Source organism: Stenella coeruleoalba (assembly GCF_951394435.1).
Source record: "Stenella coeruleoalba genome assembly, chromosome: 1".
Taxonomy (NCBI): domain Eukaryota; kingdom Metazoa; phylum Chordata; class Mammalia; order Artiodactyla; family Delphinidae; genus Stenella; species Stenella coeruleoalba.
In genome coordinates this window covers 13,886,354-13,901,216 of record NC_137169.1, presented here as the reverse complement: position 1 = coordinate 13,901,216, position 14,863 = coordinate 13,886,354, and the positions used below count along the sequence as shown (strand labels likewise).

The following is a 14,863-nucleotide window of genomic DNA, read 5'->3' as shown; positions in this document are numbered from 1 at the left end:
GTCTCCCTCCCTCCCACCCTCCCTATCCCACCCCTCTAGGTGGTCACAAAGCCCCGAGCTGATCTCCCTGTGCTATGCGGCTGCTTCCCACTAGTTATCTATTTTCCATTTGGTAGTGTATATATGTCCATGCCACTCTCTCACTTTGTCCCAGCTTACCCTTCCCCCTCCCCGTGTCCTCAAGTCCATTCTCTAGTAAGTCTGTGTCTTTATTCCTGTCTTACCCCCAAGTTCCTCATGACATTTTTTTTTCTTAAATTCCATATATATGTGTTAGCATACGGTATTTGTCTTTCTCTTTCTGACTTACTTCACTCTGTATGACAGACTCTAGGTCCATCCACCTCACTACAAATAACTCAATTTCGTTTCTTTTTATGGCTGAGTAATATTGCATTGTTTGTATGTGCCACATTTTCTTTATCCATTCATCCGATGATGGACACTTAGGTTGTTTCCATCTCTGGGCTATTGTAAATAGAGCTGCAATGAACATTTTGGTACATGACTCTTTTTGAATTTTGGTTTTCTCAGGGTATATGCCCAGTAGTGGGATTGCTGGGTCATATGGTAGTTCTATTTGTAGTTTTATAAGGAACCTCCATACTGTTCTCCATAGTGGCTGTACCAATTCACATTCCCACCAGCAGTGCAAGACTGTTCCCTTTTCTCCACACCCTCTCCAGCATTTATTGTTTCTGGATTTTTTGATGATGGCCATTCTGACCTGTATGAGATGATATCTCATCATAGTTTTGATTTGCATTTCTCTAATGATTAATGATGTTGAGCATCCTTTCATGTGTTTGTTGGCAGTCTGTATATCTTCTTTGGAGAAATGTCTATTTAGGTCTTCTGCCCATTTTTGGATTGGGTTGTTTGTTTTTTTGTTATTGAGCTGCATGAGCTGCTTGTAAATTTTGGAGGTATTAATCCTTTGTCAGTTGCTTCATTTGCAAATATTTTCTCCCATTCTGAGGGTGGTCTTTTGGTCTTGTTTATGGTTTCCTTTGTACACCACCTCCTGACAGTCGAGCCCTCCCCGGGGGCGGTACCTCGCCAGGCAGCGCAGCCTGCCCCTCACGTGGGCCGTGTACAGTCGAGCCCTCCCCGGGGGCGGTACCTCTCCAGGCAGCGCAGCCTGCCCCTCACGTGGGCCGTGTACAGGTGCCGCTGCAGCAGAACCATTGTGCTCTACGCTATAAGAACTGAGGGGCTCCCTGCGCCCTGATATTGCATGCCAATGCAGAGGGTGTTTAAGGAAAGGACAGAAGGTATGAAACAGTCCTCCTTGGAGACAGGAAATCAATCCGGCTGGGCAGTGCTGAACACCCAGCCACTGTACCTGACGGTGCATTTCAAACCAGGACACAACTCAGCTTCTTCTGAGCCAAGCTGTGTGGCGGTTCTGTGCCGGTGCCAGGATGGAAGCAGACAAGACATCCTCACTGCCCACTGGGAACTCACTGGGGCCAGCGGACCTGCAGGCTGAGGCTGTGGAATGAGAAGTGGGGGGGGTTATGTGTGCAGCATGGGGTGTCCCAACTGAGGGGTGGGGAGTGTCTGGGCCCGAGATGATGAGACCACATGGTCAAGTCCTTGAAAGATGAATATTGACATCACAGCTACAAGATCCATTTGAACCTAACTTATTTCATCTGAGAAATGGGATGATGATGGATTTGAAATCTCTGTTTAAACTTCTGAGTGATGAGAAGGGCCATGGTTTTGGGCGAGTGGCCTCAGGATTTTGGATTTCCAATCCTCACCCCAGGGATCAAACGCATACCAGGAAGCTGTAGGGAGTCCACAAAAACACCAGCAGGGGTTTAGGCCCTAAGATCAAGAGGGGTCCAAGCAGCCTGGAAGCCAGGCAGTGTCATACAGTGGCACCTGCCACTTTGATTCCTTCTTTCAGTAAAGTGTCCCTGAGATCCTGCCCTGAGCCAGATCCTGGACCAGACCCTGGAGACACTCATGGGAACAAGATGCAGGGAGCAAGGCAGTCAAGGCCTTGACCGCAACATGCTGGGGGGCAGGAGGGCAGGAGGCAAAGCCTTTCCTGTCCTCATAGCTGATCTGTCTCCTGATGACACTGGGCTGGCCCTGGGGTATCACAGGGTCTATCACGTGTTGGCTACACAGCTGTGGGCAGGTTACTTAAACTCTCTGAGCCTCATTTTCCTCATGTGCAAAATAGTAACTTATCTAACACACAAGGTTATTTTAAGAAATAAATGAATTCCTGCAAGTCAGGTGCTTACAGCAGAGCCTGGCCATCAATAAGTGTTAGTGGTTATTTTTCAAGGAGCTGACCTACTCTTTCTGGGAAGATCTCGCCGGCCCACTTATAAGCCTCACAAGCGTCCTATTCTAGTAAATCACTTCTTATCTATTACTTTGCTTCTTGCTGAATTCTTCCTGTGCTGAGACATAAAGAACCGGAGCACCTCAGAGCTCCCTGAAACACCACTTAGCAGTTTCACCAGGAAGGACCCCAAGGCCCTGGCTCTGGCTAAAACAGAACCAGAACCATATGGCTGAATGATGCAGGATTTGGAGTTAGGCAGACCTGGGTTGGTGTCTCAGCCTCTCTCTCTCTCAGTATGATCCCGGGAAGGTGAGTTCACTTTCTTTATTTTTGGGTTTTTTTTTTTTTGCGGTACACGAGCCTCTCACCGTTGTGGCCTCTCCCGTTGCGGAGCACAGGCTCCGGATGCGCAGGCTCAGTGGCCATGGTTCACGGGCCCAGCTGCTCTGCGCCATGTGGGATCTTCCCGGACCGGGGCACGAACCCGTGTCCCCTGCATCGGCAGGCGGACTCTCAACCACTGCGCGAGCAGGGAAGCCCGAGTTCACTTTCTTGAAATTTAGTTTCCTCTGCTATAAAGTGGTGATAATAGCGTGTACATTACAGGACTGCTGTATCGCTGCGTACTGCTGAGTTCCAAACCACCCCAAAATGCAGTGGCTTAAACCCACAGCCTGCTATTTTGCTCCTGAGTCAGCGGACTGGCAATGTCAACTGGAAAAAGAATGCATACCCTAAAAGTTGAGAGTTATGTTTTATTCAGTGCACAAAACTGAGGACTTAAGCCTGGGACACAGCATCTCAGGTAACTCTGAGAGACTGCTCCAACAAGGCAAGCGAGGGGGCGGGAGAGGATATATAGGGTTTTGCAACAAATACCAGATAGTCGGACCATCAAAAGATTACTGTTAATTAAGGAAAAGCAGATATCTCAAGTTAAGAAATCTAGCACTTTTCTGTGTTTGGGAAAATGCAAAGTCTGGGCTCCTTGAAATTATCCCTGTGATAGCACCTCAGCTCTCTGGGGCCAGTATCCCGGCTTCTCGCTCTAAATCTCCTCAGGGCGCACCCTCGTGGGTGGCTGGCAGCAGCTGACTGGGAGATGCTGGGTATCCTGCCTCCATCCTGGGTTCCCTCAGGGCTCACCTTCGGGGCGGCTGTAATGCGATGGCTTAATGGCTGCAATGTTCTTTGTTTACTGACGTGGCAGGCAACATTTTTCATTCACAGCACTTTGGGCTGAGTTCAGTCAGGTGGTCTGCTGGTCTTGGCTGGGCTCACTTGGGCATCTGTGGTCAGCTGGTGGTCAGTGGCTCGGGTGTTTGGCTGGCTGTGGACTGGCGGGACCGGTAAAAGGGCCATGTGTGTCCTGTGTGTATAGCAGGCTAGCCCGGGCTTGTGCACGTGGTGGAAATGTCAGGGTTTCTAAGAACCACAAGAGAGTAAACCCAGTGCCCAAGCTAGTTAAAGCAAGTGCCACGGCCAGATTCGAGGGCAGAGAAGTTGATGGGAAGGAAAGCATGTGGCCAGTTTTGTCATCTACCAGGTAGTTTTGAGAATAAAATGAGATCATATAAGCACAGTGCCTCCTGGCCCTCAGTTAGTGCTCAATAAACATACTGACGATGATTAATTTCTCTCTTCGAGTTTTTTAATAATGATAAGGTAGCTGTTAGAATAGATATTAAGTAGTAACTTTTAATTTTCGTGAAGCGTCTTGCCTCCGTTTCCTCCCCCGTATCATGACGGGAATTGCTTTCAGGCAGAGATGTCTCAGGAAGGATTGGATGAGGGAATGATGCTTCAGTGTTTTCACAGAGCCGGGTGTGGGGAACGAGGTCGTTATTATTACTGGTGTAAGATCCGTGTCTCCCCCTCCTCCCTGCACACAAAAACATGGCAGAGACTTGATCGCTTTTTCATTTTGTTTTATTTTGACCCACATCCCACTTTTCAAAAACCCTGAGTCTCAGCTGTTGTAGAGACTCACCTTCGGGCTATCTTTTCTTCTGGCTCCCCAGCTGCCTCTCTTCTCATCTCCGCTCCCTGAAGGCACCTCCTCCCTTTGTGTTTCATCCCCCTTCCTCCACCGCAGTCTCCCATCTGCCTAGGGGGCTCCTCCTGGTTGAAGCTGCAGCTTCAGGGGACTCCGAGGGTGACCCTGGGGCCACAGGGCCCTTCCAGGTAAGGATGACCAAGGTGGGAAGTGTGGGGCACCGGTCTGGGGCTCAGAATATCTGCAGGCCAGACACAGCGCATGGGCCTCCCAGGTGCTCTGAGGGGTTCTTACCCCCCATCTGCAAAAGGAAGGAGTCCCCTCCACCTTGCACCTTCTCAGGGTTTCCAGGGACTCCCAGGCAGCCTCTGAAGCTCTTCACTGCTGTCGGATGACCTGGGGAAATGCTTAGTGCTTTGAGCTTGGGAAACTCATGCCAACCAGTCACTCACCCTGGTAGAGGATTGTACAGGCTTGTCTCAAAGCCTGGATGGTCTAAGATATGCATAAGTTGAGCATCCTCCCCCAATCCCTACACCTTGTTACACAAGATGAGGCCTCTTGGGCTTAAATGCCAGAAAACCTCCTTCCTCAGGGGCCAGGACACTGAGAAAGGGGAGTGGGAGTAGGAGAGGTCCCTCCTCCCGAGGTGGCTCAGAGCACCCTCCCTGCAGAAGATGATGCTTCTTCTGAGACCGACTTTTGGAGCAGCCGCTCCGGCACCACTGGAGCGGCCAGGTGCTTTACACATATCCTCTTGTTAGTTCTTAGAACGTTCTCGCGAGGCTGGCAGTGGCAAAGCCACTTTACAGTTGCAGATAAGGAGGACCAGAGGGCTTAAGACAATCTCTTTTGAGTTCCAAATTCAAGGATAGAGCATCATTGATTGGTGGGGGACGGACAGGGATTAGGGGCAGCCCACGAGACAGCTGAGGCCAAGTCCCTGGCTCTGCACCTCATGGTAGGGGAATGGAAATAGCAATGTGCTGAGAGTGGGCAGGCCAGGTTTAAGGATGCTTTTAAGGCAATTGAGGGTCTTTTGGACTTTGCCATGGAGGCAAGTTTCCTTGAACTCACCGAGCCTCAGTTTTCTCACCTGTAAAATGGGCTTGTTGTGAGGATAAATGAGGGGAGGTGTAGGAAGCATGTGGCTCAGTTCCTGGCGTGTGCAGAGCAGGGGTCCTTATCTTACATCCTGGCTCCAGGAATCCCATAGGACAGGAGGGCCTCCGGCCTTGCCTTTCTTGCTGGTCATTTCCAAGGGCAGCTCTGTGCCCTACAGTAAAAGCAGGGCCCAGGTCCCAGACCCAGGCAACTGCTGTGGTTTCTATGGTTGTTTCAACAGCCTGGCTCTTCCAGACAGAACCGAGGCTGAGTTTCTCTTGTAAACATTGATGGAGGCCTCAGACAGAGAGGAACGCGAAAACAAAAGACGTTTTATTTATGATAGAAAAAGAAGCCAACAGAAAAAAAAAAGCATCTACAGGCCTGAATGAGGGGGGAATGTTTAAGTAAACCATGGCAGGTCCACTGGATGGAATATTGTGCATCTATTGAAATGACGTTTACCGAGGGTTTGTAATAAGACGGGAAAACGCTTATTCTATAAAGCTAAGTAAAAAAGGGAAGCAACTGAATTGTATACTCAGCACAATCACATCTAGGCAAAAATCAAGCCAAACAAAAGTCATGCACAAGAAAAGCAGACCGGAGGGACCTACACCACAGTGGAGGGGGTGTGTGTGTCTGTCTTTGGGTGGCGAAACTGGGGAGATTTTTTTATACTTTTCTCTATTTTCCAATTTTTGTTCTATAATGGCATGGTTGGCCTAAGGTGCAAAGCAATACAAACTTGTTTTTTTTTTTTTTCCTAAAGAAATAACTCTTACTGGGAAAACAGGAAGAGATGACCCGTGGAGAAGCCCAGTGACACACAGGCCACTCTGAGGCTGAGGGCTAGAGGGCAAGAGACAAGGCTATTAAAAAGGTCAAGTGGAAAGCCTAGACTCTGATTTCATGGAGTCAGATGGGCTCACTGACACCCAGCCACACACTCAGGTGTGACGTCTGTGTGTTATTTTGACTCTCCCCCTTAAAGGTGCAAACTCTGCTTCTCTCTTGGGAATGTAGCTTACGTCTATCTAAAGACCCTCTGTCATAAATGTTGGTGTAATGAGATTCTTTCCCTCACAGCAAAGGCTAAAGCAAATAGCTGGGCTCCTGCCCTCCTCACACAACAGGATGGAGTGCCTGGGAGGCACTCCTTCCCTCCCCCGCTGGCGTGGCAAAGTCATTCAGGAGGCAGAGACAGCCCTCCCAGGCCCTGAGCCAGTCTTGGTCTTTGCATCTTCCAGATTTCCACTCAGGGCTCTGCCCAGCTTCTTCTTATCAGGGAGCCTGATCACACGATCTCACTTGCCTGCCTTCTCTTTCTCTATGGCCTGTATGCAGCATGGGTTCTATGTGTGTGTTTATGTATTTGTTTTCTAAAATTGCCTGTTTTCTACAGCTAGAATGTGAGGTCTATTAGGGCAGGGATGTATTGTATCTCCAACACCTGGAACAGTGCCTGGCTTAAACAGTCTGTAAATGAACCCTGACCATCGCGGCCCCAGGTGGTTTTTGCAGGCCCCCTGAACCTTGCCCTAACACGACAGCCCTGACAACTGTCATCCCTAAACCCAGCTCTGGAGACCCAGGCCAGGAATAAGAAATGCACGGCCCTAATCGATCAGTAATGACGGCCTGGGGCTCCATGCGAAAGAGTTCTGAGGCCATTGAAAGAGCTCAACAAGAAAAGACATGGTGATGGCTTGGTGATGTCTGCCATGGGACCCTCGGAGGCAGATAAGATGTGTGGCGTACCTGAACCCAGGCTCAAGTCTCAGCTCTCCCTCTCATCATGAAGACCACATCCACCGTCTAGAACAAGCTCTGCTGCCTTATCCCTTGATCCATGTCCCTAGTCCCTGCCATACGTATGCAATGGGCTTCTGGAAGTTTTCCAGAGTGATCCCTAGCTCACCCTTGGCTTGGAGCCCTTCCCCACACCTTACCCAGCTTGGCTGAGGTCTTGTCCCCTGCCGGGCTCCTTACCGGAGACCTGCCCCAGCCCCCAGATGGGGTTCTCCTTCTGAGCAAACCCTTCTCCCCGCCTGGCATCACATCTCCAATTCCCCTGGGTCCCTTGGAGGTTCATGCCTGAGTGTTGACTCTGAACTTGAGCGTGGCCTTTGTGGTGGAGGGGTTTGGGGAGGAGGTCACCCTCCGCAGGCTCCAGCCATAGTCCCAGCGATCTTTCCTTCCCCAGCTTCCAACTTAGAAATAAACTAAGCAGCTTCACCTCCCAAGCCCTAGAATAGGGAAGGTGGCCTTGTGCGGTCCAAGAAAAGGCTTCGTCTCTGTACCAACCTCCTCTCATTCTTTGTTCCAATTCTGCATCTTCTAAAAAGATCCCCCACCCCAGATCAGCCCCAACAGCTGCAGTGAACACAAGCTCCTGCCGGGACCCCGCGGAACTGGGAAGAACTTTCTCCAGTGCTCACCTTTATCCCCCAGGCAGAGAAGGACATGGATGGTCCTTCCCATTTTTAAGATAGGGATGCTGCAGTCTGAGCACTCCTGTCTCCCCACCTGTGGGACCTGCCCTGATGCACCTCCCTTCTCTGCTTCTTTCCTCATGCAGCTTGTCACTTTAGAAGGGGTCCCAGCTTCCTGGCTTCTGCCTGGGACCAAGGGCATCGCTGCTCTCCTTTCTGTATATGTGTCTCCTTTGGAGATGGAACAGGGCTGCAGTAATAGATTGGACCAATCTCTCTCCCCTCCCTCTGGGAAGAAAGGTAACTTCCTGAGGTTGGAAAGTTTCTTCCCTTTGAGAATTTACCAAACCTGATATGAAAGGAGATCCCAGTCTCCCAATGCACCACTAGAACCTTCTAGCTCCCCAGCTCCATCATGGACCTGCCCCTCCCTGGTCCTCTCCTGTCTGATGGGGCAGACCAGGTGACCACAAGGCACAGGGAGGGCAAAGGATGCCATCACCTCTCACCACCTGGAAGGGCTGACTGGTGGTGGCTGCCCCCCCAGCTCCAAGGTGAGGGCTGGGCTGCTTGGGGAGCTGTATTGTGAAGGGTTCTGAGATCTGGGGAGAGAGTGCAGTGGTCATATAACAGCGGGCCCAGCAGACGGTGGCCCTCGGATCACATGTTTTCCTCGCTCTCCTGAGACCTCGTATTCAGAATCAATTGCATTCTCAGTAAACCCTGCAGGAAGATGTGCCTTTACAAATGGATGCTGAACACGGAGGTTTCTCCTCCTTCCAGTATACTAGAATTCCAGGTAATGAGAAACATTAAAGTGGGCTTTGGTCAATTTATTCTGCAGACAAGAGCTCCCGTGGGCTGTTCCAACTTCAGCTGTTCTGCTTCTCCAACCATCTCTCCCTCTGGCCGGGCCCCCTGGGGCTCTCCTGGGCCCCTTCCTGGTCCTGCTGGAGCCGCCTCCCTTCATTTTCCCCACCTGTGTGTCCCAGGTGCTCCTGGGAATCTTGGAGGTTGGGGCTCAGTGGCCAATGTTTAGGAAGAGGTCCTGGCGGCTTATGGAGGTCTAGCCCAGAACCAGCAGGGTCAGCTTGAGGGGTCATTGGGGGTCAACTGGCCCTCGGAACCAGGACTGGGATAAGGCTGTGCCCCTGAACTTGGCTGGGGTCCTGGTACCTGCCCCCCATTCAGAGCTCAAGCAAGGTGATGGCCATCCCTGCGGACATGGGCATCCTGGGCCTCAGAGCACCAGTCCCGAGTTCCATTTCCACACTGGGCTTCTGCAGCCCAACGGGGGCAAAGATGCAGCTAAGAAGTCCATCCAGTGGAGGAGAAAGGACTGGAATTCACCTCCTGCTGGCCAGATTCCCAGGCCACCTGATCTCCCAGAAATGGTCCATGGAGGATGGGTAGGGGATGTTTTTGCCTCTAGTTTTGCAGAAAGGGCCCAGCAGAGGGGCCACTAGACCCTGGTCTGGGGCACATCAGGGCCGGGCAAGGTCAGGACGGTGGGCAGGAGGGTGCCCTGCGGGGAGGGGAAGCTCTGTAGCTCCTCGGGCACAAACCTGGGTGAGACGTAGTCGGCCAGGAAGCAGAGGGTACGCTGGCGCCCCACACAGTAGATGAGGTCGTCCACCACGGCACACTGGAAGGTGTCCGGGTAAGGGGTCCGATATGTGGCGCACTCGTACCAGAGGCGGGTGCTGGCGCTGCAGCGGTACACGCTGATGCCCAGGCTGCGGTTGAGGTCAAAGCGATAGAGAAAGCCTTTGACCGCCACCATCTGGGCCGTGCGGTCCTTGCCGCCCCCAGTGGGGCCGGCCCGCCAGCGCTGCTCCTGGGTGGAGAATCGGAGCAGCAGGTAGCGCAGGGAGCCGCCGGTGACGAAGATCTCTCCGGCGCACGCCGCGGCTGTGTGCGCCAGGGCAAAGGTGTCACTGGGGAGCGGCGGGGAAAAGGTCCAGCGGTCCAGGCGAGGGTCGTAGCATTCCACCGTGTTCAGACACTCACCCCCGATGGCGTACAGGTGTCCATCCAGGGCCACCAGCTGGCAGTGAGGGCGGGCCTGGTTCAGAGGGCACACCTCACTCCAGATGCCCGTCAGCGGGTTGTAGCAGAAGACACGGTTGGAGGGCTGGTGCCCAAACCCCTGGCAACCGGACACGATGAAGAGATAATTGAAGAGGCTACAGACGGCACAGCCCCGGGACACAGCCTCAGGGGGCAGACGGGCCAGCGGGTGCCAGACATCCCGCTCGTCGTCATAGCAGCAGAGGCGGCTGGAGTCCTCCTGGGGGCACATGTCGGCCACCACCAGGTGCTTGCGGCCCCGGAGCCGTCTCTGGAGGATCAGCTCCCGCTCTGCCCCACTCAGGCACCCATAGATGTCTGGGCTGCGCAGGACCTGGAGGTAGTTGTCACTCATCACCTTGTAGGCGGCTTCCTTCAGGGCCTCCAGGCTCTGCTTCTTGGCAAAGACCAGCACCTCATAACAATTGCCCAGATCCAGGTGGGCACCTGGGGCTGATCCAGGGCTGAGTGGGAGGTGAAAGAAATTGGCCCCAGCCACAGAGTGCAGGTGGGGCTTCCCGCTGCTTCCAGCTGAGCCGGACCCAAGAGAACCCTGGGATATGGGGCTGGTGGGCAGGGCGCTCTGGTCTGGGCACGATGGAGCAGGGTCCCCAAAGCCTTCGAGCTGCAGCTGGAGCTCCGGGTTCTCCACGATCTGAAGGAGGCTCTGCTTCCTGCTGAAGCCTTGTGCGGAGGGTGACAGCACAGGCTCAGGGGGGGCGGTTGTCCCCACTCCACCTACTGTGTCATCGGCCTGGCCTCCCGAGGCTGCCCCCACTCCCAGGGGGCCTGGCCCTGACACAGGGGGTGGAGCCTCCGCCAGGGCTGCTGTTCTGGGGGCCAGCCTGTCCCTGGAAGTGGCCTGACGGGTGGATTCAACACAGTAGTCGTACACCTTGCGCTTCAGCCTGGGCCTGGCCCCCTCCATCTTCTCCGGTATGAAATTCTCCTCCACTCGAACCCGGGCCACAGACAAGAAGGTATAGGAGGCCTCGGTGGCTCCCTCCTGCTGACGCAGGGCCAGGCCCATGTCCGAGGCAGCCCGGAGGGCCCCAGCCTCTTCCCTGTGGACCCCTGTCACACGCGTAAAGACCCAGCTCTGGTTCATGTCACTCTTGCCTTCTGTGTGGGCCGCCCCGCACCGGTCGGAGGATTCCTGCTCCCCGGCCCCCAGGTGCTCCTGGGATCTGCTGTCCCGCCATGGGGCAAGCTCACCGCTCACACCGCTGCCGTTCGCTGCAGCGAGGCCAGTTAGGGAGCTTTGGGGTTCACTGCACCAATGGGCGCGACAGGGCAGCTTACCGCCAGCAGCTGTTCCGGCTTCCTGGCCACTGCCCCGAGGAGGTGCCAGGCCAGAGTCCGTGCACTGCCCACCCTGTTCCTCACCAGCACATTTCCTCTCGGGTTTCCCAGTCGCTTGGGCTTCTGAGTCTGCAGGAGGTGCTCCTGTCGCCAGGACTCCGGGACCCTCCGGATTCTCCCAGCTGCAGCCCAGCGATACTCCGGCCCCCTTGCTTCCCCTCCGGCGTCTCAGGCCCCACTGTGGCGCCCCGGAAACAGCCTCCTGGATGGCAGGCTGCCTGGAGCCCTCTGCCTCGTCCTTGGCCTCAGCCTTGGCGTTCCCACCCCCCAGGGGGGCCTGGGCAGGCCTTGGCTTGTACAGCCTGTAGGCTGCGGTCGCCAGGAGCAGGGCAGCGGCAGACAGCACCACCTTGCCCGCCAGCTGCATGTCCAGATGGCAGCCCTGGGCCTCTGCTCCCTCTCCTGTGGGGAGCATGTTCCCAAGCCGACCTGGGGCAGAGGAATGTCAAGAATCTGATTAATGATTGCCCAGTGGGGAGTGGTTCCTAGTTCCTGCGGAGCTGAGAGGGACGGGGCCTTGGGCTGGCTCTGACCGGCTGCCCAGCGGAGGAGTTGTGGCAAAGGTGACTTTGAGCTGGCAGAGGGTGGCCGGTGGGGCTCAGGGCTGGCAGATTTCGGCTGCTGGCCCCCTTGGATCCTTCGCTGCTTTCCCTGGGAGTGGGAGGCCCCTGCCGGGGGGCTGAGCCTGTGATCAGCCACCCGAGCCGGCGGCAGCTGGAGAGGGTTAGGAGTGTCCAGCGGGTACCCAGAGAGGGAGGGAGCTCTTGACCAAACAGTCACCGGATGCCAGGAAAGGCACGGGGTTGGCGATTATTTGTGTGTGTGTTTTGTTTTCTCTTTTGCAAATCCGCTGGGCTGGGAGGGTTGGGTGTGGTGACTTGTGGGGCAGGTGGAGCCACGGCAGGCATGGCAGGAGAACCTCCTGGGTCTGTTTTCTTCCTGTTGACGTTGGTTGTTCCCCACGGTTGGGGGTGGGGTGCGCAGTCAGCAGCAGGTGAGGCTGAGCTGGGGACTGTGGCCAAACCACCTGAACTGGCTCCTGCGTGACTCTGCCCTCCTTCCCTGCCTGATAAGTTGACTAAGAAAACCGGCCTTCCTGTGAGGAGTTGGGGAAAACACATGGCATTAGTACCTAGATCGGGGACAGACATGGGCCACACAACCTCACCCTCTGAACCAGACAACCTCATATGGTGAGAGGCCAAGGGAGACTCACCCGCCGCTCATCTCACCGGCGCTGTGGGTTTCGGATCCAGGCCACACAGCTCTGCTACGTACCAGCAGTGTGACCTTAGGCAAGTGATTTCACCTCTCTGTGCCTCAGTTTCTTCATCTGAAAAATGGGGGTAACAGCATCTCATAAGGTTGTGGTGAGAACAAAATGGGTTAATGTGTGTAAAGGCCGTAGGGCTGATGACTCCCATAATTGTCATCAGTTGGACCTTTGGAAGCGCAGGTGTAATTCTGCCCCTCCCCAGACTGAGGTCTTTTTGGGGTCCCCAAATGCCGGGGCAGGGGTTTCAGCCTCATGCTACCTATGGGGGCTGATGGTGCCAGGTGGGCGGTCCCAGCACCCCCTGGTCCCACTGTTTCAGAGTCACTTAGAGTCTAGGTGGTGATGCCATCACTCTCGATTTCTAAATGTTGGCATTTAACTTTTAAATATGAGAATAAAAACCACTCTGAGGGCTTCTCTGGTGGCGCAGTGGTTGAGAGTCCATCTGCCGATGCAGGGGACGTGGGTTCGTGCCCCAGTCCGGGAAGCTCTCACATGCCGCGGAGCGGCTGGGCCCGTGAGCCACGGCCACTGAGCCTGCGCGTCCGGAGCCTGTGCTCCGCAACGGGAGAGGCCACAACAGTGAGAGGCTCGCGTACCGCAAAAAAAAAAAAAAAAAAAAAAACTCTGAAATACAGAGTTTTCAGAGGAATATGTCTCTGAAACCTTGACTTGAGGAGAAAATCCTGATTCCTTATGATGTTGTTCACAACCCTCTACACTCCAGCCTTAGTTTACCTTCTCCTGATCGCTGCTGTGCCTACCTGGTTCTGGGCTGGAGCTCAGGCTGCCTTCCCCTGTCTTTGCTGGTCCACATTCCTCCAGCCATCTGAGTCAGGTCAAAGGCTGCCTCCTGTGCCTCCTTCCTGGTGCCTCCCTCCTTCCGGCATCATCATTTCCTTCTTGTTCTGTTGTTCTTCTATGTGCCTCTTTTATCTTTCATCACACGGGCTGCTGCTCAAAGTACACACTGCTCTGCTGGATTCTAGGTCTCCAAGTAAGTTCAACTCTGCGGCCGGAGGCAAATTGGGACAAAAGCCAACATATTTGTGCCTTTCTGCGGGGAGGATGGGGGTGGACACTCAGGATGCATCTCATCTACTGTTCACTGTCCCGTTTGGGAGGGATACAATTGTCATCCCCACTTTACGGCAGCTCCAATGTTATGTCAATTTGCCTGTAAAGGGATTTCTATCTTTTGTTTCCAGACTCCTGAATTTTACAGACTTGAATTCACCCAACAGGTAACACTGCCCCGGTAGTCAGGCGTTCTCTGCCTGTCTTGCTGGTGACGCGCAGCAGGATTTTCTCGTTTTCCATCACGGTCACAATAGTGATTTACAATTATCGTTAGACGTGCAGATTTCCAAGCTCTGCCCCCAGATTTTATGATTCAGTAGGTTTGGGATGGCTTCCAGGAAATCCGCATTTTTAATAATCATCTCAGGAGATTCCAGTGGGTAGAGGAATGGAAAGAAAGTCAGTGTTTTTACTTGTCTGCTAAGAATTCCTCTTCACCCCTGGGTGGTGGGTGAGCAGGTGCCCCCTAGACCATCCAGGAGAGTGGCGGGGAAAGGGGAATGGATCCTGGGTACTTTGTATGAGTGAAATAATCTCACCTTCCCAGTCATCCAGGAAGGTGGGTATTGTCATCGCCCTCATTTTACAGGTGAGGAAACCGAGGCGTAGAGGGATGCACCAGTGTCGACGGAGGTTGTCAGTGGCAGAGTCTTGATTTATAACCAGGTGTCTCTAACTGCAAGGTCCATTTATCTTCCTCTGGGAAGGAGAGGATGAGCTATAAAGGGGAATAAAAATGATTTGTCCAGTGGTGAAATCAGGGCTTTGGGGACTGATGTGGACCGCCCCCCTCCCGGGGCCAAGCTACCATTTCAGCAGTAAGGGCAGCTTTGGGCCTCCCATACCCTCAGAGAGGGAGACTTGTGGCATGCCCTCCTGAGTGCTGTGACCTGGCATTGTCCTCTCAGATGTCACCAAGGGAGCAGTGTCTCAGCCCCTTTCATGGGCTGCTTCCTACCCAAGAAAGGCTCCATGTGTCCTGGAGCACCCTCCCTATAGCTACAGCTTAAAGGCTTTGAGTCAGACAACCACTCTTTCCATTTGGAACTGTACCCCTGGGTATTGGATGTGGCCAAACCAGGCCCCTGGGTGGCCAGGAGAAAGTGAAAGGGCCACTGGGAGCAGAAGACCCAGCCCCAGCCCTGGGGAAGGACTTATATCCAGATCTGGAAGATGGCGCATATGCCTGAGATATGATCAAGTCACAGTGTATCACAAAGGAAAAATGA

At 53.9% G+C, this 14,863-nt stretch overlaps 1 protein-coding gene across 1 annotated transcript; it reads right to left on the bottom strand.

Moving 5' to 3' along the window:
• Nucleotides 1-8,999: 8,999 nt before the first annotated feature.
• On the bottom strand, nucleotides 9,000-11,693 carry KLHDC7A (kelch domain containing 7A; the record flags this gene model as incomplete). Its single annotated transcript, XM_079927355.1, has 1 exon — nucleotides 9,000-11,693. The coding sequence occupies one exon, from the start codon at nucleotides 11,691-11,693 to the stop codon at nucleotides 9,309-9,311; it is 2,385 nt and encodes a 794-aa protein (XP_079783481.1). The 3' UTR covers nucleotides 9,000-9,308.
• Nucleotides 11,694-14,863: the final 3,170 nt, after the last annotated feature.